Source organism: Theropithecus gelada, chromosome 20 (assembly GCF_003255815.1).
Source record: "Theropithecus gelada isolate Dixy chromosome 20, Tgel_1.0, whole genome shotgun sequence".
NCBI lineage: Eukaryota > Metazoa > Chordata > Mammalia > Primates > Cercopithecidae > Theropithecus > Theropithecus gelada.
The window spans coordinates 16592693-16618332 of record NC_037688.1 but is presented as its reverse complement, the minus strand read 5'-3'; the positions used below and the strand labels follow the sequence as shown (position 1 = coordinate 16618332).

At 51.6% G+C, this 25640-nt stretch overlaps 1 protein-coding gene across 2 annotated transcripts; it reads left to right on the top strand.

The window, feature by feature from the left end:
• The first annotated feature begins 227 nt into the window (after nucleotides 1-227).
• On the top strand, nucleotides 228-24043 carry SLC38A7 (solute carrier family 38 member 7). Of its 2 annotated transcripts, XM_025370774.1 has the most exons (12): nucleotides 228-281; nucleotides 897-1024; nucleotides 4729-5113; nucleotides 6071-6269; nucleotides 6482-6623; nucleotides 7538-7636; nucleotides 8919-8976; nucleotides 9211-9325; nucleotides 13317-13464; nucleotides 14261-14460; nucleotides 15411-15465; nucleotides 21697-24043. In XM_025370774.1, the coding sequence occupies exons 3-12, from the start codon at nucleotides 4844-4846 to the stop codon at nucleotides 21797-21799; spliced, it is 1389 nt and encodes a 462-aa protein (XP_025226559.1). In that variant the 5' UTR covers nucleotides 228-281; nucleotides 897-1024; nucleotides 4729-4843; the 3' UTR covers nucleotides 21800-24043. The 2 variants fall into 2 exon arrangements, with proteins under 2 accessions (XP_025226559.1, XP_025226560.1); XM_025370775.1 differs by lacking the exons at nucleotides 13317-13464; nucleotides 14261-14460; nucleotides 15411-15465 and having other exon boundaries at nucleotides 278-1024.
• The last annotated feature ends 1597 nt before the right edge of the window (nucleotides 24044-25640 follow it).

Below are 25640 nucleotides of genomic sequence, written 5' to 3'. Positions count from 1 at the left end.
CAAAGACGCCAGACCTCCTAACGCTCTTCCTTGGAAGAAGGAACAGTGCTTGATTTGGTCAAGAGGCCAACACTAACAGTAAGAGGATAAACACGAGCTGGCTGGACGCGAGGCTGGCTCAGGGCAATGCTGTTGGGCTGAGGATTCAGGGAGCTGGTGTGGTCCAAGAGTCACACTTGCGGAAACTACAACTCCCAGCGTGTCCCGCGGCCGCCCAAGCGGGCGTCATGTGATCCATGCTCACGTGTCTCCGCAGCCGGCTCGGGAAAGAATCCCCAAAGGTAAGTGGCCGGAGACAGGCTCTGGAGGGTGGAAGTGTTAGATCCCCGAGGTCTCTGGAGCCCCTCAGCCCCCGCCACCGCGGCAGTGCTCAGGCCCTTTACCTGCAGAGGTCCGGATCCCGGCGTCCTCGCCCCGCGCCCGTCCCTCGGTTGGCCGGCTCTGCCGCGCCTTAGCCCAGCCAGCGGGTCTCCACCCAGTCCTAGGCCGGAATCGAGTCCCGGAGCTCCTCCCCAGTTTACCCCACAGTAGCCCACCCGCCTCACTCCAGGCCTGGGAATCGCCCCGCCCCGGCCTCCTGGCCCGGGTGCGCCCTGGCTCACCTCACAAAGCAGCCCACCCTTTCTATTTCAGGGCTCCAACCCCAGGCTGGACTGGGAGCACACTCCAGTTGGGATCTGAGGGGCCTACATCTCTGGCCTGAGCATGTGGGCATCAGGCTTCTATTCTGGCTCTGCCACCTACCCACTGTGACCTTAGTCTAACCTCTCCCTCCTGGGCCTGTTTTCCTGTCTGACCTGAGGCTCCAGTCCATGGGTAAGAGTGAGAGCCGCTCAGTCTCCTCCAGCTCTGCTAAAGCCAGCGCAGAAGTAGCCCAAACTCTTCTCTGCTGACAGCAAATTGTAGGCAAAGTCTTGAGAAAGAAGAAATTGGGGCCAGAAAGGGAAGTGAGGAGAACCAGATCCCAGACCTTTGGAGAGAAGGAGCAAACCCCCTCTGGCACAGCCCATCAGGGAGAAAGCAGGTAAGGTGCAAAGGTGGACTGAGTAATTTGCCAGTGAGCATTGGGGGTGCCCAGAGATCTTGAACCAAGGCAGAGAATCCGCAAGATATGAGACCCCCAGCTTCTGAGTTCCATGAGGACCCCAGCCTGTGCTCTCATGTGGGTGGCAGGAGAGGCTGGCAGATGGTGCAGGACTTGGGCAGGGCTGCCAAAGGGAACCATTTTGGTTGGAGAGTCAGGAAGCCGCACCAAGCCTTGTGACCTTGGACGAGTCACTCTGTAGACCTCTGTGTCTGACATGAGCAGCAGGGAGGAGGTGGTCACAGCTCTGGCAGCACTCACTTTGCAGGGTTCCTTCTCTGACTGCACGGGAAGCCTGGGAGTCCCAAGACTCTGCCTCTATTGCTCACTGCTTTGATTTTGCTGAGTTGCTGGCTGGGTGACAGGATGTGTAAGAGGAAGAAGCCCTGTGACATCTGACAGATCTTTCTGGGTTTAGAGCCCGCAGAGGGATGTTTCCTCTGGTGCCATGGTTCCATGCTTGATGACAGATGGCTGGGAGCACATGAATTTTCCCCCTTTCCCTCTCATGAGTGGATGGTCCCCAGCTTTGTTTGTCCATCATCAGGAGGAGCGATGGGAAGTAGCCCAACTGGTTTCGTTAACCATTTTAAACCCCCAGTGGGCTGAAGGCATCAGAGAGGATGGTCCAATGGTTAGGGCAGTCATTATGGCTGAATCTGCTCAGTTCCCTTTTCTTCCCTCTGGGCTGTAAAGACTAAACCAGGCCAGGGGCTGTGGCTCAAGCCTATAATCCCAGCACTTTGGGAGGCCAAGGCAGCAGGATTGCTTGAGCACAGGAGTTCAAGACCAGCCTGGGCAACATAGTGAGACCTCCTCATGTCTACAGAAAATTTAAACACAACCGGCATGGGGGGCTTGTCACATGGGAGAAGTCACATGGGAGAAGAGTTGAGAATTGGCCTGAATTTTGAAGAGCCAATTTTGTTCCCCACAGGAACAAAAAAATGTGAAAGGTTGGCCAGGCACGGTGGCTCACTCCTGTAATCCTAGCACTTTGGGAGGCCGAGGCAGGGGGATCACAAGGTCAGGAGTTCGAGACCAGCCTGGCCAACATGGCAAAACCCCATCTCTACTAAAAATACAAAAATTAGCCAGGCATGGTGGCAGGCACCTGTAATCCCAGCTACTCAGGAGGCTGAGGCAGGAAAATCTCTTGAACCCGGGAGGTAGGGGTTGCAGTGAGCTGAGATCGTGTCATTGCACTCCAGCCTGGGCAACAAGAGCAAGACTCCATCTCAAAAAAAAAAAAAAATTAAAAAGTTAGCTGGCTGTGGTGGCACACACCTGTAGTCCCTGGTACTCAGGAAGTCGAGGTGGGAGGATTGCTTAAGCCTGGGAGATTGAGGTTGCAGTGAGCTCTGATTGTGCCACTGCACTCCAGCCTGAGCAACAGATTGAGACCCTGTCTCTAAATAAATAAAGACTAAACCAGAGAGGGAGTAGAGACTGAAATGGAGTTTTGTATGAGTACCCTGAAATCGGGACTCAGGAATGAGGAGACTGTAGGAGGGGTCTTTGGCAGATTTTGCCAGCCTGGGTGGTAACCAGCTAATAGTAGCCTCTGGGGAAGACTGCCCTGGCTCCTCCCTGCCCCCTTAGTCCCTGCCCTTGTAATCTGGGCTTCTTCCTGCTCTTTCTCCCATTAGCTATCCCAGGGCCTCTGTGCCCATTGTTACCTGGCCAATAGCACCAGGCTCTGGTTTGGGTTTTTTTGTTGTTTGTTTGTTTGGAGACAGAGTCTTACTCTGTCGCCCAGACTGGAGTGCAGGGGCATGATCTGGGCTCACTACAACCTCCGTCTCCCGATTTCAGGCCATTCTCCTGCCTTAGCCTCCTGTGTAGCTGGGACTACAGGGGCAAACCACCGCACCTGGCTAATTTTTGTATTTTTAGCAGAGATGGAGTTTCACCATGTTGGCCAGGCTGGTCTCAAACTCCTGACCTCAGGTGATCTGCCCACCTTGGCCTCCCAAAGTGCTGGGATTCCAGACGTGAGCCACCACACCCGGCCCAGGCTCTGGTTTTGATCGGTGTTCTGCTCTTAGCTTGCTTAGGGCTGGAGAGTCTCAGGCATGGTTGGTAGTGGGCAACATGGGAAGGGGCATCTGCAGAAATAACAGCAGCAGTGACCATTTATTGAGTGTTAAACCCTTACTGATATTAACACATGCCCCACAGGAACATATGATGTAAAGGCTTAGAGGGGCGAGGTGACTTGCCCAGGGTCACACAGATAGGCAGCGGAGGAGTCAGCATTCTGAAGGCAGAGCCTACTCGGAGACCCAGATCACAGCCCTGTCCAGGGCTGCTCTTGATCTGGGGGTGGACTTGATTCTTTAGGACCATCATTTCTCTGTGAGTCTCAGGCTATGAGCTGACCCTTGAGAACACTGAAGGTCTTTTTTCAGGGCTGGGCTTCTCAGAGCCTCAGAAGATTCTTGGAAGAAAAAAAAACTGCATCTCAACAGTGTTTAGCCAGAGAGCAAAGAGAATCAGTCAGGTGATAAGCCTGTTATCTGAGTTCCGCCACACCCAAGGTACCGTCTTGGACTCAGGAGTGGGGCAGATACAAACGGATGGATGCCCTGTGGTCAGACAGACCTGGGTTTGAATCTCAGCTCCACCACTGACCACTGTATGACTCAGGGGAGAGTGGTTGTCCCTTCTGGGATTCAGCTTCCTCTTTGGTAAAATGGTGACTGTCATGTCTACCTTTTAGGGCTGCATTGAGGATTGAATGAGAAAGCATTCCATAGCTGCAGCAATAGTGGTTTATAGTAACAAACAGCACTGCATGTTGAGCACCGATCATTGTAATCTAGCCCAGGAGAGCAAGCCTAATGGCCAGTGAGATGCTAGCACATGAGAGAGTACTGAGAAGAAACCAACTTGAGTGGTGCTGGGCCCCTACATGGCACCAAGAAGAGCTCAGTGAGTGACCCAGGAAATGGGGAGGAAATAGGACCTAAAAGGGTGGCTGGCAAAGGAGTTGGGAGCATTCCAAGCATGGGATGAATCATTGTTTTCCTGAAGATGCAGACATGACAGGCATGGGGGATTCTCACATGAGAGGAGTTGAGAATTGGCCTGAATTTCAAAGGTCCTCGAAAGTCACAGAATTTAGACTCTGGGCCACCGGGAGGCATGCTGGACTGTAATATGTTGAATTTCAGTTCTTGGCGAGGGGTCCTTTTGGGACCCTGTGGTGTGAAAACAGGCTGGAAGCCAGGCAGATCCGGATGCAAATCCTGCTGTGCAACTTGCTAATATATGACCCTGGGTCAGTGATGGGATCTCTCCAAACCTTTTGACAAGACTGTCCTAAGGATTGAATGAGATAAAGTATATCCATGACACACCTGCCCGACATGGGGCCTCTCTCTAGTGCTGATGTGTTAGTACCCACTTTATGTTGACATCTAACTGGCCCAATGAGTCTGTATGCCTGAAACAAGCATGATTTACACCTGATCTGTTTCTGTGTCTGTCTCCCCATACTCTGGCACCCAGTGCACTGTCTGCACAGAGGCATACCTGGGTTTGGATCCTGCCCATGTGATCTTGGGCAAGTTATTTCACCTTTTTGTTCCCCAGTTCCCCCATCTTAGGATAACAGTAGTGCTTGCCTTTGTCCCATCTAGGTTGAGAAGAGTCCTAGGCTAACAGCCCCAAACAGGTGGGTGTTGCTCAGCTGCCTGGGGCATGTGGTTGTAAGGCAGAACCCACAGACCTTGCAGGAAGAAGGCTCTTGGGGCCATGGCCCAGGCCAGCATCAACAGTGACTACAGTGAGTGGGGCTTGAGCACGGATGCCGGGGAGCGGGCCCGGCTGCTTCAGAGTCCCTGTGTGGACACAGCCCCCAAGAGTGAGTGGGAAGCCTCTCCTGGGGGTCCAGACAGAGGCACCACTTCCACACTTGGGGCCGTCTTCATCGTCGTCAACGCGTGCCTGGGCGCAGGACTACTCAACTTCCCAGCAGCCTTCAGCACTGCGGGGGGCGTGGCAGCAGGCATCGCACTGCAGATGGTGAGTGCACTGGCTGGGAGGGCAGAGGTGCAGTTCAGGCGGGCACTTTGCCTCAAAAGGGAGGCTTTGAGTCAGGAATGGCCAGTAAGTGATACAGCACTGCTCTCCCCTCCCTCACATGTGGCAGACATGACTAATCTATTCTAGTATTCTTTCTTCTGAGGCTTCAAAAGCCTTCCAACAATCAGAGAAATTTGAACATCAATTACATCTCTAATTTTTTAGGCAAAACATTGATTTTGTGGTATGTTTACAAAGAGGGCCCTTATCTTTTAGAACTACACACTGAAATATTTATGGATGAAATGATATGATAGCTTTATATTGGCTTCACAATAAATGCAGAGTGGGAGGGAAAGGGAATGATGAAACAGGTTGGCCATGCATTGATCATTTTTGAAGCTGAGTGATGGATACATGCCAGTTCTTTTTACTATTCTCTTTACCTTTTTTTTTTTTTTTGAGATGGTGTCTTGCTTTTTCACCCAGACTGGAGTGCAGTGGCCTGATCTCAGCTTACTGTAGCCTCCGCCTTCCAATTTCAAGTGATTCTCCTGCCTCAGCCTCCCAAGTCGCTGGCATTACAGGCACCCACCACCATGCCCAGCTAATTTTTGTATTTTTAGTAGAGACAGGGTTTCACCATGTTGGCCAGGCTGGTCTCAAACTCCTGACTTCAAGTGATCCTCCTGCCTCAGCCTCCCAAAGTGCTGGGATTACAGGCATGAGTCATCACATCTGGCCTATTCTCTTTACTTTTGTATGTTTGCAATTTTTCACAAAACTTTGTTTTTAAAGAAAATCTCAACTCAGCATCGTCTAGCAGTCTCTTAAAATTGCCCTTGGGAGATTTGGCAAGCTTGCTTTGGGCACTGGCCCAGTAAATGCGAGGCGAGCCCAGGGCGCCCTCTGCTGCCAGGCCTGTCCCACAAGCTCTTGTTCTGCCTCTGCCTGCAGGGTATGCTGGTTTTCATCATCAGCGGCCTTGTCATCCTGGCCTACTGCTCCCAGGCCAGCAATGAGAGGACCTACCAGGAGGTGGTGTGGGCTGTGTGTGGCAAGCTGACAGGTGTGCTGTGTGAAGTGGCCATCGCTGTCTACACCTTTGGCACCTGCATCGCCTTCCTAATCATCATTGGTGACCAGCAGGACAAGAGTGAGCTTCCCCCTCAGTCCCTACCCCATCTCTTCTTATCAGCCCTGCGGGGGAGGGTAAAGGTGCTCAACACCTTTCCAGGACTTACCTGGGCCCAGCATTCATCTGGGAATCCTCCCTCCAGGCAGAGGGAAGTCCTGGGACCCAGCGGAGCAGGAGGGCCACACCCCGTGATGGCCTGGCTTGACATTCCCTCCTTCCTCCCTGTGCAGTTATAGCTGTGATGGCAAAAGAGCCGGAGGGGGCCAGCGGCCCTTGGTACACAGACCGCAAGTTCACCATCAGCCTCACTGCCTTCCTCTTCATCCTGCCCCTCTCCATTCCCAGGGAGATCGGCTTCCAGAAATATGCCAGGTATGGAGGCCCCAGCCCCGGTCAGACAGAAGCTGTGATGCTGGGCAGCTGTAGACCCAAGGGCTCCTGGGGAACCCTGCTCCTCCATGCCGCCTTACCTTAGGGAGCAAGAGTAGGCAAAGCAGGGCAGACTGGGGCTTGCAGGGTTTCAGATAAGACCATCCTTTTCTGTCTCCATCACAGAAAAGGATGCATCCGTGAGAGATTCAGTTCTAAGTGTCCTTTTGCATCCATGAGAAATTCAGTTCTAAGTGTCCTTGTCAAAGAAAGAACAGGTAGTATCTGGATGGTGAAGGCGGCCTCCTGGCTTTCCCTGGGAGGAAGGGATTTGGGTCTTTGAGATTGTCAGCCTGGCAGCATCTTACCTGCAGCTTGGCATGAAGGAAGGAAACTGGTTTCCTGTCTCAGCATCTGAAAGGTTGTGGGATTCTAGGCTTCCCCGTCCGTAAGTGCAGGGGCCATGCTCCACTCTCTCCAAGGCTCCCATAAATGTTGACACAAAAGTGTTTGTACTCTCAACCCCCTTACCTCTGGCATCTCGTAGTTCTCAAAGGCCAGGCTCAGAGGATGGGCTGCCCACAACCCCTGCCCAGGCTGGGCTGCTCTGATTCAAGTCCCAGGTGTGCTTTGGAGCCCTGCTCTCTGCATTGTCTCTGAGCCATGGAGCTGAACCAGCACTTCCCAATGGCCAGAGATGATGATCGGGTCCCCTCTTGGCTGTCCAGCTCCCTCCTAGCTGTGGCAGGTTTCTCTGAAACTACTTCTCAGGCATTTCCTGAGTCTTTGCTTGGCATAGTTCCTGGTTCATTCAGTGGACACTTGTGGTCACTAGAGCTGAAGGTGGATGTCCCTAGGGGTGGAATCAGATAAGAGGCAGCTGGGGATGAGGACACTTAGTCTCTCCTTCCCGGCAGCTTCCTGAGCGTCGTGGGTACCTGGTACGTCACAGCCATCGTTATCATCAAGTACATCTGGCCAGATAAAGAGATGACCCCAGGGGACATCCTGACCAGGTGAGGGTGAGGGCCCTAGGAGACATGGGGAAGAAGCCACCACTTGGGCCCCAGCAGGTGCTGGGTCAGGAACCAGAAGGCCACACAGGTGCTCTTCTCAAGGCTCATGAGCTCATCAGGGCTGACTTGGTCATTGTAGGAAGGAGGAAAGAGCCCCTGATCTCATGTTACTGGAGGGAAGAGCAAGAATCAGAGACAGGAGGCACCTTGCCACCCACATCCAACAGATGAACCAGTGTGAGGCTAGGCCTTGGGTTGTGGAGGAACCTGAGGGTGGAATTGCCCATGTTTCCAGCATGTGCTTATCTGTAATTTATATATCTTTGAGGGTGAATTTATTATTTAAAAAAAAACAAAAAAACAAAAAACAGGGCCAGGCGCGGTGGCTCACGCCTGTAATCCCAGCACTTTGGGAGGCCAAGGCAGGTGGATCATGAGGTCAGGAGATTGAGACCATCCTGCCTAACATGGTGAAACTCCGTCTCTACTAAAAAAATACAAAATATTAGCCGGGTGTGGTGGCGGGCGCCTGTAGTCCCAGCTACTCAGGAGGCTGAGGCAGGAGAATGGCTCGAACCTAGGAGGCAGAAATTGCAGTGAGCCGAGATCGCGCCACTGCACTCCAGCCTGAGCAACAGAGCGAGACTCCGTCTCAAAAAAAAAAAAAAATTAGGCCGGGCATAGTGGCTCACGCCTGTAATCCTAGCACTTTGGAAGGCCGAGGCGGGCGGATCAGGCGGTCAGGAGATCGAGACCATCCTGGCTAACACGGTGAAACCCCATCTCTACTAAAAATACAAAAAATTAACCGGGCGTGGTGGCGGGCGCCTGTAGTCCCAGCTACTCGGGAGGTTGAGGCAGGAGAATGGCGTGAACCCGGGAGGCGGAGCTTGCAGTGAGCTGAGATCACGCCACTGCACTACAGCCTGGGTGACCGAGTGAGACTCCGTCTCAAAAACAAAACAAAACAAAACAAAAACAAAACAAAACAAAAATTTCCTTTTTTTGAGAGAAACAAACCAGTGAAGCAAAATCCCCAGTCCAGGAGCCAGGAATTCTGGATTTTGGTCCTAGGGATCTTTTCGGAGCCTCCAGGCCCCCTCCCAGCAGGGCCTGGGACAAGGGGATGCCTCTTCTCCCTGGTCCCAGACTTCCGTGGGTTGAACCTATAGAATGCCAGTTGCTGGAGACCATGGTAGGCTGAATGAAGAGTGAGGGTGTGGGGTGGGTTGGTGGCTCCGAGGAGTTCCCAGGTGGCAGCACCTTGTGTGTTTGTTCACAGGCCGGCTTCCTGGATGGCTGTGTTCAATGCCATGCCCACCATCTGCTTCGGATTTCAGGTGCCAGTGCCAGTTGCAAGGTCCCTGCTGTCCCCTTAGGTCACCCCACCCCAGGTTGGAACCCAGGAAGGAGGAGGAACCCAGGCAGGATGGAGGAAATCCTGGGGGGAAGGACGGAGCAGGGGCCTCAGGACTTGCCCCTTGTCCTTGGGGTCTTTGTTCCCAAGGTACCTTCCTCTGGAAACTGGGGGTGAGGTCATTTCCCCACCATGACCGTGCCCTTCGCCTGGACAGTGCCACGTCAGCAGTGTGCCCGTCTTCAACAGCATGCAGCGGCCTGAAGTGAAGACCTGGGGTGGAGTGGTGACAGCTGCCATGGTCATAGCCCTCGCTGTCTACATGGGGACAGGTAAGTGCTCCCCCCTAGACCTGGGACTGGAGTGCTCTCACTTCCACAGGTGTCCGCAGGTCCTGGGGCCTAGCATGACTTGTACAGGCACTGGCTTGAACTTGGCCTGCCTGGGGCCTCCTCCTGCCAAGATGAGAGTGGCGTATTCATCCATTCATTCACCAGTTCTAAGTTGGTGCCTAGGAAGTGCCAGGAACTGTTCTCAGTGTGGGGGATGCCATGGAGAGAGATAGAGCTGGTCTTGCCCTCATGGAGTTGACATTCTTGTTGGAGAGACAGTCATGCAGGAGTAACTAGGGAATCAGTAAGGAATTCCGGATGGTGGCGAGCATCCTGATGACAGTGAAATTGGGGAGGTGTATTTTGTTTTGTTCTATTTTGTTGTGTTTTGAGAAAGGGTCTCAGAAACTGTCACCCAGGCTGGAGTGCAGTGGCATGATCATAGCTCACTGTAACCTCAACCTGCCGAGTTCAAGTGATCCTCCTGTCTCAGCCTCCAGAGTAGCTGGGACTACAGCCATGTGCCACCATGCCCAGCTAATTTTTTGTTTTGTTTTGTTTTGTTTTGTTTTAGCAGAGACAAGGTCTCACTCTGTTCCCCAGACTAGTCTTGAATTCCTGGGCTCAAGCAATTCTTCTGCCTCGGCCTCCCAAAGTACTGGGGTTACGGGCGTGAGCCACCAACCCAGCCTAAAATGGGGAAGGTATGAATGGGACTGGATGGGTGGCTTTGGGAGTGGTTCATAGAAAGTTCTTCTCAGAGGAGGCCCAAATGATGAGAAAGAGCCAGAAGAGGAGGGGCTGGGGGAGAACGGTTCTAGACAGAGGAACCACAAAACACCAAATCACTGAGGCAGGGCCAGGAAGAAGGTCTGCGTGGCTGGGGTGGTGTGTGATGGGGGCAGGTGACAGGCAGTGAGGCCAGACAGGCACTGGCAGCCAGATCCTGTTGGGCCTTGAGGGCTTCTGGGAGTCAGAGAGGAAGCGTTTTAAGCAGGGGGGTGGTTCGGGGAAAGATGGCTCTGGCTGCAGTGTGGAGAGTGGTTGGGATGAGGGAGCAAGTCTAGGAAACCCCGGAAGAAGGATCCCCTGAGTTCTTTCCATGGATGGACAATAGGAGCTGCCTGGGCCAGTACTGTTCTAGCCTCTGAATACACAGCCAGGAATAAGAGAGGCAAATAGCCAAATCCCTGTTCTCCTGGGGCTCATATTCTGACTGGGGAGACAGAAAATAAGCCTGTGAAAAAAATTAATTTTTTTTTATTGTTTACTTAAAGACCAGTGTAATAGTACAGTTTAAAAAAAAAAAAATTAGGAAGAGATGAGGCTGATCACTGTGGTTCACACCTATAATCTCAGCTATGGGAGGCCAAGATGGGAGGTTCTCTTGAGCCCAGGAGGTCAAGACAGGCCAGGCAACATGGTGAAACTCCATCTCTACAAAAAAATTTTAAAATTAGCCAGGTGTGGTGACATGCACCTGTGGACCCAGCTACTTGGAGGCTGAGGTGGGAGGATCACTTGAGCCTATGAGATAAAGGCTGTAGAGACCCATGATCATGCCGCTACACTCCAACCTGGGCAACAGAGCGAGACCCTGTCTCTAAAAAAGAGATAGAGAGAAATGAGTGTTAGGGGACAGGCACAGTGATTCATACCTATAATCCCAACACTTGGAAAAGCTGAGATGAGAGAACCGCTTGAGGCCAGGAGTTCAAGACCAGCCTCGGCAACATAGTGAGACTCATCTCTACAAAAATTAAAGAATTAGCCAGGCATTGGCCAGGCACGGTGGCTCACTCCTGTAATCCCAGCACTTTGAGAGGCCAAGGTGAGCGAATCACTTGAGACCAGGAGTTCAAGACCAGCCTGTCCCAACATGGCAAAACCCTGTCTCTACTAAAATTACAAAAATAAACTAGGCGTGGTGGCAGGTGCCTGTAAGCCCAGCTACTCAGGAGGCTAAGGCATGAGAATCGCTTGAACGTGGGAGGCAGAGGTTGCAGTAAGCCAAGTTCACGCCACTGTACTCTAGCCTGGGGGATAGAGTGAGACTCTGTCTTAAAAAAAAAAAAAAAAATTTAGCCGGGCGTGGTGGCATGTGTCTGTGCCTGTAGTCCCAGCGACTTGGGAGGCCAAGTCGGGAGGCACTTGAGCCTAAGAATTCAAGGCTACTATGGAACTATGATTGTACCACTTCACTCCAGCCTGAGTGACAGAGCAAGGTCCTGTCTTTAAAAAAAAAAAAACAAAAAAAAAAAACGGCCAGGCACCGTGGCTCACACCTGTAATCCCAGCACTTTGGGAAGCCAAGGTAGGCAGATCACATTAGGTCAGGAGTTCAAGACCAGCCTAGCCAACATGGGGAAACCCCATCTCTACTAAAATTACAAAAATTAGGGCCAGGCACAGTGGCTCACGCCTGTAATCCCAGCACTTTGGGAGGCTGAGGCGGGCAGATCACAAGGTCAGGAGTTTGAGACCAGCCTAGCCAACATGGCGAAACCCCATCTCTACTAAAAATACAAAAATTAGCCAGGCGTGGTGGCGGGCGCCTGTAATCCCAGCTACTTGGGAGGCTGAGGCAGGAGAATCACTTGAAACCGGAAGGCAGAGGTTGCAGTGAGCCGAAATCACACCACTGCACTCCAGCCTGGGCGAAAGAGCGAAACTCCATCTCAAAAAAAAAAAAAAAAAAACTAGCCAGGCGTTGGCGGCAAGTGCCTGTAACCCCAGCTGCTCAGGAGGCTGAGGCATGAGAACCCAGGAGGCCAGACTGGGCACGACAGAGCGAGACTCTGTCTCAAAAAAAAAAAAAAAAAGAGCCAGGCATGGTGGCGTGCACATGCTGTAATCCCAGCTGCTCAGGAGGCTGAGGCGGGAGAATCACTTGAACCTAGAAAGTGGAGGTTGCAGTGAGCCGAGATCATGCCACTGCGCTCCAGCCTGGGCAACAAGAAGAGCGAAACTCCATCTCAAAAAAAAAAAAAAGAAAAAAGAAAAAAGGCCAGGTGTGGTGGCTCATGCCTGTAATCTCAGCACTTTGGGAGGCTGAGGCAGGTGAATCACAAGGTCAGGAGTTCAAGACCAGCCTGGTTTATATGGTGAAACCCCATCTCTACTAAAAATACAAAAATTAGCCAGGTGTGGTGGCGAGTGCCTGTAGTCCCAGCTACTTGGGAGGCTGAAGCAGGAGAATTGTTTGAACCTGGGAGGCTGAGGTTGCAGTGAGCCGAGATTGCACCACTGCACTCCAGCCTGGGCCACAAAGGAAGACTGTTTCAAAAAAAAAAAAAAAAAAGAAGGCTGGGCGTGGTGGCTCACACTTTGGGAGGGTGAGGTAGGAGGATTGCTTGAGCCCAGGAGTTTGAGACCAGACTGGGCAACATAGCACAACCCCATCTCTACAAAAAAATTAACTGGATGTGGTGGCATCTGCCTGTAGTCCTAGCTACTTGGGAGGCTCAGGTGGGAGAATCACTTGAGCTGAGGAGGTCAAGGCTGCGGTGAGCCATGATCACACTACTGCACTCTAGTCTGGGTAACAGAGCAAGACTGTCTCAAACAAGAAAAGAAAAATAGGACAGGGTGATGTGAGAGAGTACCTGGGGTGGGGGTCATTGTATCATGGTAGCTGGACTGGCAGGAAGCATTCTCTGAGGAAGGACATCTAAACTGAAACCCGCATGATGAGGAGATGGCATCTGAAGCTCTGCCAGACAGAACGGTCAGTGCCGAGGCACTGAGGTGGGAATGTGCTGGGCAAGTTTAAGCTCACAAAGCTGGGGGCTAGAGGGCTTCCAGTGATGGGGGATATGAGAAGTCAGGGAGGGAGGCATCTGATCAGAGCCCCATCTCCCACTCTGAGCCTCCGTCTAAGTGTCCAGAGCTGCTACAGCAGCCTCCCAGCTGATGTTGTCCCTAGGCGGAGTGCACAGTCCACCCCACTACCCTCCCACGGTTGCCCTGACCCAGCTGTTCCGGCCCCCAGGCATCTGTGGCTTCCTGACCTTTGGAGCTGCTGTGGATCCTGACGTGCTCCTGTCCTACCCCTCGGAGGACATGGCTGTGGCCGTTGCCCGAGCCTTCATCATCCTGAGCGTGCTCACCTCCTACCCTATCCTGCACTTCTGTGGGCGGTGAGCCCCCTTCCACTCCCCAGGGCCCCTCCGAGCCCCTGTGAGCCCTTCCAGCATGGTCCTTTGGCCTTGTGTGGACCCCATCCTGTAGAAGGAGAAACTGAAGCCTGTAGGAAAGGGTCAGTGCCTAGGATGGGTCCCTACGTATCCCAAGACAGGTCTCAGAAGCGCCCTTTGTCCTGGGGTCACCAGAACATTCCGTGAGTCCTGTAAGAATATCCAGGGCATGGCACCGTGGCTCATGTCTCTAATCCCAGCACTTTTGGAGGCTGAGGCAGAAGGATCACTTGAGCCCAGGAGTTCAAGACCACCTGGGCAACCTAGTGAGACCCCCATCTCTACACAAAATAAAATAAATAGCCAGGTGTGGTGGCATGCACCTGTGGTCCCAGCTACTCAGCCACTTGGGAGGCTGAGGCAGAAGGATGGCTGGAGCCCAGGAGTTCAAGGCTGCAGTGAGCCAAGATTGCACCACCGCACTCCAGCCTGGGTGAGAGAGCCAGACCCTGTCTCAGAAAAAAACAAAAGAATCTCTATGCAGATCCTTTCCCGAGCTTTCACGTGGACACCCTGCCCTTTGCATACCCCAAAGCAAAGTGCTAAAGTCTCCACATTCACCATCTCTAGTCCCCGTAGTAAACAGAGTGCTGGTGGCCCATTTTACAGAAGAGGAAAGTGAGGCTCAGGAATGGGGCTTTCCCTGCCGTCTACCCAATTAGGAGTCTGGCTCCTGTGAGCTAGAGGTGGGAGGCTGCTAGCGGCAGGAGCACCTCTAAGCCCCTCTCCATGTGGGCAGGGCGGTGGTGGAAGGCCTGTGGCTGCGCTACCAGGGGGTGCCAGTGGAGGAGGACGTGGGACGGGAGCGGCGGCGGCGAGTGCTGCAGACGCTGGTCTGGTTCCTGCTCACCCTGCTGCTGGCGCTCTTCATCCCTGACATCGGCAAGGTGATCTCAGTCATTGGAGGCCTGGCCGCCTGCTTCATCTTCGTCTTCCCAGGTGCGGACCCCTGGCGCCCCATCACAGCCCCACAGCACAGACTCCCAGGGCCTCCCTAGCCTCTGCTCCCTACTTAATCCAAACATGCAGGAGAGAGTAACCACCGTCACTGACTAATCACCCGCCTCGCCTCTGTGATAGCCCCTGTCCAAGCATTATCTCCTGGAAAGAAGGTGTAGTTGTGATCTCCAGTTTACCTGGAAAGAAGGTGTAGTTGTGATCTCCAGTTTACCTGGAAAGAAGGTGTAGTTGTGATCTCCAGTTTACTGATGGCACATGGGGCTCAGAAAGGGTCACAGACTTGCCTAGAGCTTAACAAACTCAACTAGTAACAAACCTTTTCCGTCCCACACTGTCTGGGTTCAGAGTCTGTTCTCTTAGCCATTCATTCAGGTGTCTGCTGCTCCCTGACTGAGGGATCTATCTGGCTGGTTCAGCCCATTACAGCCCAGAGGGCAGCAGGGTCTGGGGGTGGCACCCTGACACAGACATCAGAGGACCTGGGTTCCAGACACAGATCTACCACCAGATCCCTGGAGAAGTGTCCTGTTGGCCCAGCCATGAGTTCTACCCTTACCCAACTTGTCTTTATCCAGGAAGCCACCCTCAAAGCCCCAGCTACTGTGCTTGGAGCAGGGGAGCCAGATCTGCTCGGAAATGTACTGGGAAGACCCCTGGGGTTGGGCCACCACTGAGTCACCATTGAGTGCTGTCCCTTTAGCTCTGAGTCTAGCATGCTGCCCAAGGGATCTTATCAGATGCTGGCCTGTCGTGGGACAGCAGATGCCAGACGTCCCCAGGTGGATGTGGCATGGGGGCAGAGATGGAATTTCTAGAAGAGTAAACATGGGCCTTTCTCCATCCAGCACTGCTTCTTGGGAATGGGGAAGGTTAGGAGGGAGGGAGCCCTCTCCCCTCACGAATGCTCAGGGCCACTTCTTCTCTTCTAGGGCTGTGCCTCATTCAAGCCAAACTCTCCGAGATGGAAGAGGTCAAACCAGCCAGGTAAAGCAGGGCCCAGTCCTTGATCCTCTCAGGGAGGCACTAGATTGGAACATGGCTTTGTGGGGGCCTTAAAACAGATAGGAGTCAGAGGCTTGTGTACTTAGAAATCATGGGTTTGGTTTTGTTTTGTTTTTGAGACGGAGTCTCGCCCTGTCGCCCAGGCTGGAGTGCAGTGGCACAGTCTCGGCTCACTGCAAGCTCCACCTCCCAGGTTCATGCCATTCTCCTGCCTCAGCCTCCTGAGTAGCTGGGACTACAGATGCCCGCCACCACACCCAGCTAATTTTTGTATTTTTAGTAGAGATAAGATTTCACCATGTTGGCCAGGCTGGTCTCGAACTCCTGACCTTAGGTGATCCTCCTTCCTTGGCCTCCCAAAGTGCTGGCATTACAGGTGTGAGCCACCACACCCAGCTGGGTTTTTTGTTTTTTTTTTTTAATACTTTTAAAAATTGGGTAGTGTGCTAGTTGTTAACAATTTGAACATTAATAAAGGGCTTAATAGAAAAAGATGGAAGTCCCTCTTCCTCCACAACCCACTCGCCCCCACATCCCTTCTCCTGAGATAGCTCCATGTTACCAGTACGGTCTATGTCCTTCTCAACCACTTGTGTACATGTGTGCATGTCTGTGTACACATAGCTATGCAGATGTATACACAGTTGCAGGGCATTTGTTTTGTTTTATGAAAAATGATTTCAGCCTGGTGCAGTGGCTCACACCTGTAATCCCAACACTCTGGGAGGCCAAGGCAGGTGGATCACCTGAGGTCAGGAGTTTGAGACCAGGCTGGCCAATGTGGTGAAACCATGTCTCTACTAAAAATACAAAAAAAATTACCTGCGCATAGTGGTGGCCACCTGTAGTCCCAGCTACTCGGGAGGCTGAGGCAGGAGAATCACTTGAACCTGGGAGGAGGAGGTTGCGGTGAACCAAGATCGCACCATTGCACTCTAGCCTGGTGACAAAGTGAACCTCTATCTCAAAAAAAAAAATGATTTCAGGTTCAGGTTTCGCTTTCCTGTTCTAGTCCCTTTGTTCCAGTTTCTAGTCAGATCTCCACCCCTTATAGTCCCATACCACGTTCAAACAGGTTTTGTTAAAGCTCTTATCCCACCTTTCTCAGCCTATACCCCCACTGCCTCAGACCCAGACCCCGCCTCCCCAGCTCCTATAATTTGTCCCACAGTCTCTCTAATGATCCCCTGCTCTTCAGCAGGACCTGGCGCCTGGGCTCCTCTCAGCCCTTTCTGGCTATCAGCTTTTTCCAGCCTCCTCTTCCATATCCCTGCACTGACCAATGCCAGTCCACACCAATCTGCATTTTCTGGACTTAAAATTAGTATTGTATAGACAGCAGTTAATTCTCTTACCTTCCCAATGCTTTCTTTTTTTTCCTCTTGTGTAGGGGGTGAGCTCAGGGACCCCCCCAGCCCCAATCTAGTAGTGGAACAGTAGTTACCGATTGAAGTAACTGACATGTTTATTTTTGTTGTTGTTGTTGTTTTGTTTGTTTGTTTTTGAGTTGGAGTTTTGCTCTTTTTGCCCAGGCTGGAGTGCAATGGTGCGATCTCAGGTCACCAACCTCCTCCTCCTAGGTTCAAGTGATTTTCCTGCCTCGGCCTCCCGAGTAGCTGAGATTACAGGCACGCACCACCACACCCGGCTAATTTTATATTTTTATTTTTATTTTTATTTTTATTTTTGAGACAGGGTCTCGTTCTGTCGTCCAGGCTGGAATGTAGTGGTGTGATCTTGGCTCACTGCAACCTCCACCTCCTGGGTTCAAGTGATTCTCCTTCCTCAGCCTCCCGAGTGCCTGGAACTACAGGCACACGCCACCACGCCCAACTAATTTTTTTTGTATTTTTAGTAGACACAGGATTTCACCATATTCGTCAGCCGGTCTTGAATGCCTGACCTCGTGATCTGCCTGCCTTGGCCTCCCAAAGTGCTGGGATTACAGGTGTGAGCCACTGTGCCCAGCTTAATTTTGTATTTTTAGTAGTGATGGGGTTTCACCATGTTGGCCTGGCTAGTCTTGAACTCCTGACCTCAGGTGATCCGCCTGCCTCAGCCTCCCAAAGTGCTGGGATTACAGGCTTGAGCCACCACGCCTAGCCACTGACGTTCGTTTTTACCATAAAAAATATTTAAAGGCCTTAGGAGGAGTATTGCCCCCCGAAATCATTTGAAGACAGATCTCAGGTCCCATTTGTTTATTTTGTTCAGGTGGTTTGTTTAAAACCTCTGGACAGCTCGAAGGCCAGAAAAAAAAAAAAAAAAAAAAAAAGATGTTTTGATCTTCAAAGGCCATATGCAAAAACATGGACTGAGCTCCCCCTCAACACTGTTTTTCTTTATGACACAGGCTCTTACTATGTTGCGTAGGCTGACCTTGCACTCCTGAATTCAAGTGTTCCTCCTGCCTCAGCCTCCTAAAGTGCTGGGATTACAAGCCTGAGCCGCGGCATCTGGTCTGCCACTTGCTTTTTTTCACTCAACTGCATCAGCATAAGAAGATCTGCTGCTTAAAATTTTTATTTATTTATTTATTTTAAGAAAGATTGAATGATGAAGTCTTGGAAGACAAAAAAATTAAAAATTAAAAAAAAATTTTGTGCCAACCCTGTGGCTCACACCTGTAATCCCAGCATTTTGGGAGGCCGAGGCGAGTGGATCACTTGAAGTCAGGAGTTCAAAACCAGCCTGACCAACATGGGGAAACCACGTGTCTGCTAAAATTACAAAATTAGCCATGCGTGGTGGTGCATGCCTACAATCCCTGCTACTTGGGAGGTTGAGGCAGGAGAATCGCTTGAACCCGGAAGGCGGAGGTTGCAGTGAGCCGAGATCATGCCATTGCACTCCAGCCTAGGCAACAAGAGTGAAACTCCATCTCAAAAAAAAAAATTTTTTAGAGACAGGGTCTTGCTCTGTCACCCAGACTAGAGTGCAGTGGTGCAGTCATAGCTCACTGTAGCCTCAACCCCTGGGTTCTAGTGATCCTTCCACCTCAGCCTTCCAAGTAGCTGCGACTACAGGCATGCATCACTGCACCCAGCTACTTATTTTATTTTTTGTAGAGGCAGCGTTTGTTTTGTTTTGTTTTTGAGATAGAGTCTTGCTTTGTTGCTCAGGCTGGAGTGCTAGAGTGTAGTGGCATGATCTTGGTTCACTACAACATCTGTCTCCTGGGCTCAAGCAATTCTCCTGCCTCAGCCTCCTGGGTAGCTGGGATTACAGGCACCCACCACCACGCCCGGCTAATTTTTTATATTTTTAGTAGAGACGGGGTTTCACCATGTTGGCCAGGCTAGTCTCGAACTTCTGACCTCAGGTGATCCACCCACCTTGGCCTCCCAAAGTGCTGGGATTACAGGCATGAGCCACCAAGCCCAGCCAAGACAGTGTGTTACTTTGTTGCCCAGGCCGGTCTTGAACTCCTTGGCTTCATGAGATCACCTGCATCGGCCTCCCAAAGTTCTGAAATTACAGGTGTGAGCCACCACTCCTGGCCATGCTTTTTCCTTTTTTAAATGGCTGTAGAATATACTCTTGTATGAAACTGTCCTGAATGTGATACTCTTATACTTCTTGGTACATATGTTCAAGGATTTGGGTAGATCAGTTCTTAGATGGAAACTGTGAGGTCATAAACCACGTTCATTTTACTTTGGCACATGGGTTCATATTATCCTCCAAAAAGGCAGTGCTAGTTAGAGTCCCAGCAGCAGTGAATGGGAGTCCCCGTTTCCTCACACCCCTGCCTGCACTGGATAGTACAACCTTTCTAAGTTTTGCTAGACAGAGGGACAAAAAACACATTGTTTTCGTGTACACATTTCCCTGAATAGTAGAAAGCTTGAGAACAGGTGCATGCTTTTAAAAAACTTGTTACATAAAAGGGCCAGGCGTGGTGGCTCACGCCTGTAATCTCAGCGGGCAGGTCGCATGAGGTCAGGAGTTCGAGACCAGCCTGGCCAACATGGAGAAACCCCGTCTCTACTAAAAATACAAAAACTAGCCAGGCATGGTGGCACATGCCTGTAATCCCAGCTACTCGGGAGGCTGAGGCAGGAGAATTGCTTGAACCCAGGAGTTGGATGTTGCAGTGAGCTGAGCTTGCACCACTACACTCCAGCCTGGGTGACAGAGCGAGACTCCGTCTCAACAACAACAACAACAAAAACGTATTACATAACAATACTTGTTCATTGTAAAAAACTTTGTTTGTTCATTGTAAAAATACAAACATGTCGGCTGGGCGCAGTAGCTCACGCCTGTAATCCCAGCACTTTGGGAGGCCAAGATGGGCCAATCACCTGAGGTCAGGAGTTCGAGACCAGCCTAACCAACATGGTGAAACCCCATCTCTACTAAAAATACAAAATTAGCCGGACATGGTAGCACATGCCTGTAATCCCAGCGATTTGGGAGACTGAGGCAGAAGAATTGCTTGAACCCAGGAGGTAGAGGTTGCAGTGAGCCGAGATCACGCCATTGCACTCCAGCCTGGGCAACAAGAGGGAAACTCCATCCCCCCCCCAAAAATACAAACATGTCTAAAGAAGAAAAAAAAATTGGCCGGGAACAGTGGCTCACGCCTGTAATCCCAGCACTTTGGGAGGCCAAGACAGGCAAATCACCTGAGGTCAGGAGTTCGAGACCAGCCTGGCCAACATGGCAAAACCCTGTCTCTACTAAAAACACAAAAACTACCTGGGTGTGGTGGCGGATTCCTGTAGTCCCAGCTCGGGAGGCTGAGGCAGGAGAATTGCTTGAACCTCAGAGGCAGAGATTGCAGTAAGTGGAGATTGTGCCACTGCACTCCAGCCTGGGCAACAGAGCAAAACTCCATCTCAAAAAAAAAAAAGAAGAAGAAAAAAAATCACCCTTTTTTTTTTTTGAGGTGGAGTTTCACTTGTTGCCCAGGCTGGAGTGCAGTGGTGCAATCTCTGCTCACTGCAACAACCTCCGCCTCCCAGGTTCAAGTGATTCTCCTGCCTCAGCCTCCTAAGTAGCTGGGATTACAGGCGCTCACCACCACACCCAGCTAATTTTTCTTCTTTTTTTTTTTTGAGATGGAGTCTCACTCTGTCGCCCAGCCTGGAGTGCAATGGCAAGATCTCAGCTCACTATAACCTCCACCTCCCAGGTTCAAGCAATTCTCCTGCCTTAGCCTCCCAAGTAGCTGGGATTACAGGCATGTGCCACCACACCCAGCTAATTTTTTGGGTTTGTTGTTGTTGTTGTTTTGAGATGGAATCTCGCTCTGTCACCCAGGCTGGAGTGCAGTGGCACGATCTCGGCTCACCGCAACCTCCACCTCCTGGGATCAAGCGATTCTTGTGCCTCAGCATCCAGGGTACCTGGGACTACAGGTGTGCGCCACCACAGCTGGCTAATTTTTGTATTTTTGGTAGAGACAGGGTTTCACCATATTGGCTAGGCTGGTCTCAAACTCCTGACCTCAGGTGATCCACCCACCTTGGCCTCCCAAAGTTCTGGGATTACAGGCGTGAGCCACCACAGCCAGCCATTTTTTGTATTTTTTTTTTTTTAGTAGAAACAGGGTTTCACCACGTTGGCCAGGCTGGTCTCAAACTCCTGACCTCAGGTGATCGATCCACCTGCCTCGGCCTCCCAAAGTGCTGGGATTGCAGACATGAGCCACGGCAGCCGGCCTAATTTTTCTATTTTTAGTAGAGATGGGGTTTTGCCATCTTGCCCGGGCTGGTCTTGAACTCCTGACCTCATTGGAGAAGGGTGATCCACCCACGTTGGCCTCCCAAAGTGCTGGGATTACAGGCATGAGCCACCGCACCTGGCCGGAAATCACCCTTTATTTCAATTCCGTTTTATCCCTGTTGCTGTTATTGGTACATACATTTGCAGATGTCTACTTTTTGTTTCCTTTTTTAATGAAATGGACCACATTCCATGTGACCTGCTTTTTTCTGAACATCTTTCCATCAGGATGCCTACATTCGAATCCTGGCATGATGTGACCAAGCAGTTACTCCCATTAGATCTTGGTCTTCTTACCTATGGACTAGGGACAATACACCTGGCCCCACACTACCTTCGTATTGAAGTCTTTGGGAAATAGGAAGTGTTCTACCAACACGAGAAGTGGGATAATTACAGTAATTAACAGTTATATATATTGAAGTCTGCAGTCACGGGATGGGATGACTGATCAGACCTCTCTCACCCTCTGTTCTATAGCTGGTGGGTGCTGGTCAGCTACGGAGTCCTCTTGGTCACCCTGGGAGCCTTCATCTTCGGCCAGACCACAGCCAATGCCATCTTTGTGGATCTCTTAGCATAACCACTGCCTCCCAGGGAACACAAGGCCTTTGCCATTGGTCGCAGGAACCCATCTCTTAGAGCTATGGGGCCATTGTTAGTCCATGATCATTCCAACTGGTGGGATGACATCCGGACATCCTCTTCTAGGGACTGGGGCAAACTCAGGCCCCACACCTCTGGACAGCTCAAACCCAGTCCTCTTCCTGCTCCCCGGTGCTGGCAGTGCTGTGGATGTTGGCAGGAAGTCTCACATCATAGAGGAACCTTCCTCCTCTCCCAGTTCTCAGCTTCTCCATGCCTGGAATCCATGGGTGAAGAGAGTCGGTAGATCTCATAAGAAAGAATCCAGTCTGACTTCCTGACTTCCCTCTGGAGAATGACTATGGACAGAAGGCCACCATCCTCCACAGAGCACCCTATCCTGAGTAGGGGCTGTGCTCATTACCCCAGGCCAGTGGTAGCTTCCTCAGGAGCCTGGTCATTTCCAAAGGTAGCACTGAAGTCATACAAATGCATAGTCAGGTAGATTCAGGCCTTGCCCACATCTTCCTGGGCAACCCCCACCATGAACCTGTCAGCCTCTTTCCCATAGCTAATGGACATTTCCCAGGCCTTGAGGGGCCTCACCGTGTCTCTTTCACCAAACCTGATGGTCCAGGCTGGGCATCTCTCCTCCTCCATCCCCAGACATCACCAGGTCTATTGTTTACAAACGGTGCCAGCCCGGCTCTGAAGCCAAGGGCCGCCCCGTGCCATGGTGCTGTGAGTATTCCTCTGTTAGCTTTCCCCATAAGGTTGGGGGATATCTGCTTTTCTGTCTGAGATGGGCCCCTCTTTTCAGAGGCCCCAGGGTGGGTGATGGAGAAGGCTGGGAACATTTCAGACCCTCTGTGTGGGCTGGTCTGATCAGAATCAGGGTGTACCTCCCTGACACCTTTTTCAGTGATGTTTTCTCTTCTCCCTGCCTCTCCTCTGCCTCCTCCCCCGCCAGCCCTAGCCTGACTACCCAGAGACAAAAAAAAATAGGCAGGGCCGGGTGCGGTGGCTCACGCCTGTAATCCCAGCACTTTGGGAGGCCAAGGCGGGCAGATGACTTGAGGTCAGGAGTTCGAGACCAGCCTGGCCAACATGGCGAAACCCCTTCCCTACTAAAAATACAAAAAATTAGCCGGGCATGGTGGCGGGCACCTGTAATCCCAACTACTACTGCACTCAAACCCAGGAGGCAGAGATTGCAGTGAGCTGAGATCGTGCCATTGCACTCCAGCTTGGGCAACAAGAGTGAAACTTCGTCTCAAAAAAACAAAAACAAAAAGGCAGCTGGGTTGTCACCGATGGGCAGCATTTGAGCCTGCTACACTGGCCTGGAAGTTTCCCTTCCAGTCTGGATTTTGTCTGCTCCTTTCCCCTCACCCCGTCACCTCTTCACCTCCCATCCCATTTCACTGTATAGCTCAGTCTCTCCCACGCACATAATTGGGGGCAGAGGGGGGCTCTCTTATCAGCCTCTTCAGCAACACATGTCCATCAGGCCTGGCCTCAGTGGCCAGCCACATTGATGTCACATTGGAATTGTTACCCCAGGCAGGGTGAAGAGATAGGCTATCTCCCCACCTCCCACCCCCCTCCCCACTATATTCTTGTTTTGACCACCTCAGCCCCTCAGCTACCCCCTCTCACTTTGGCCAATCCCAGGCACCAATCAGGCTTCCTCCTCCACCTGGAGCCCCTAGCGTTTCCTTGGCCCCTCTTCCCCAAAACCTCTGTACAGGGTATGAGAGGGACCTCCTGCCCAACCACCCACCACTCAGGGCAGTCCAATCTAAGAAGCAGAAGCTGGTTGGAGGCTGGCCGGGCTTCTTTCCAGTCTCCAGATGGATAAACTGCCTTTTCTCACATCCCCTCTTGGTGCCTGATCTTCTCTGCCCATGGGGCCAGACCCACGGTACTGTCTTCTGTCAGTCTCCGGCACAGCACCAAGCTCTGCCAGCACCAGTCCCTGACAGGGCTAGGAGGACAGCCTGGTCAGCAGGGCTGCAGTCCCCCAGTGCCGTGTTTCGGGGGTTGAGGGATGTAAGTGGAGTCATTGCACAGAGACAGACTAGTCAGGAGAAGGAGCTGGAATCTGGCCTCTTGGCCTAACCTCAGGAGCCCCCGCCCATCCTCTCCCCACTCTCCCTGTCGGGGTACTTCACTGTTTATTTTCTACTTGTGTATAATCGGGAAAGGGAAGATGGTTAATAAAAGGGATTTGTGCTGCTGAGCTGTGTCCCCTGTGTCTGGTTCAGGGGACAGAGTCCGTGCCACTGCCAGGAGGAGGAAGGGCTGGGGTAGGAGGTGTAGATGGCATGTCACTGTCTCTGACCCCTGTCTCCGGAATGGCACCACCATGCTCCCTCTACCAAGCAGGGACCTGCAAGTGGCTCTTGCCACCCCTGCTTTCTTCCACATTCTACCTGTCCTTCTCCAATGACTTAGGAATGTATCGCAGTCTCCAGTCCTGCGACCTCTGCCTTCACTCAAGCCCTCACTGTGTCTTTCCTGTGCCTTTGTGGTCTCAGACTCTCTCCCTGACTTCAGATCTTGGCAAAAGCTTCAAACTCCTAAGTATCCACCCCCATCTTTTCAGAGGCCTGTGTTGAGCAGGTCCCAGCTGTCTTGATTTTGGAGCCACCAGTCACCATGCTCAGTGCTGGCAAGAAAACCAGCAAAGGTGGTCTGGGTGTGGTGGCTCATGCCTGTAATCCTAGCACTTTGGGAGAACAGGGTGGGGAGATCACCTGAGGTCAGAAGTTCAAGACCAGTCTGGCCAACATGGTGAAACCCTGTCTCTACTAAAAATACAAAAAATAGCCGGGTGTGGTGGTGCATGCCTGTAATCCCAGCTACTTGGGAGACTGAGACAGGAGAATTGCTTGAACCCGGGAGGTAGCGGTTGCAGTGAGCCAAGATTGTGCCATTGCACTCCAGCCTGGACAAGAGTGAAACTGTCTCAAAAAAAAAAAAAAAAAAAAACAGCAAAACAGACTCCAGCACTGCTCTCAGCCTAGTTGTGGGAAGACTGATGCTTCCCACAGTGACACAAATATACACTTCCAAACCATGATAAGTGCCAAGGAGCGAAAATACAGTGTGTTAGTCTGGGGTCTCGAAGTTGTCTGGGGAGTTGAGGAAGACTCCCTGGAGGAAGTGATGTTTGAGCTGGCCTGTGACTGATGAGTAGGAATTAGTGAAGAGAGGTGTGGAAACTGCCAAGCAATGGAAACTGCATGTGCAAAGGCCTTGAGCTGGGAGGAATTTGACTTCAGGAACTGAAAAGTGGCCAAGGTAGGCAGAAATTGACTGTGTGTTGGGAGGGTCTTAAATGACTCCTCCTTGCCTTTAGGGTCAAGTCTAACCAGCTCATCTCTCACCACACTTCCCCTGTCTGCTCCAGCCACACTCAAGTGAAGGTCAGGCTCCAACTCCTAGTAAAAGTGGGGGACTGACCTTGCAAGGAAGAAATACTTCTGAAGGGCTTGAAGGGTAGGTTGGCTTTGGGCTTTGGGCTTTGGGCATTAGGCCTAACTAGGGGACGAATAACCGGAGGTTGAGTTTCACCTTCTCTGAACAGAAGGAAGGAAAGGATACATCTATGCTAAAGGCATACTCCAGTGCGAACAGCCAAATTCATCCATTCATACACTTCACTGGACATCCTCATCCTGGTATGACGGGTGGATAATGAGAAATTACTTAATGGATACAATGTCCATTATTTGGGTGATGGAAACACTAAAATCCCAGACTTCACCACTTACGCAATATAGCCATGTAACAAAATGGTATTTGTACTCCTAAAATGTATACAAAATTCTTTT

Coding starts and splice junctions, on each gene's coding strand:
- SLC38A7 (XM_025370774.1), top strand. CDS start 4,844: ATGGCCCAGGCCAGCATCAACAGTGACTACAGTGAGTGGGGCTTGAGC. Junction 6,270..6,481: donor TGGTGACCAGCAGGACAAGA/GTGAGCTTCCCC, acceptor CTCCCTGTGCAG/TTATAGCTGTGATGGCAAAA. Junction 7,637..8,918: donor CCAGGGGACATCCTGACCAG/GTGAGGGTGAGG, acceptor GTTTGTTCACAG/GCCGGCTTCCTGGATGGCTG.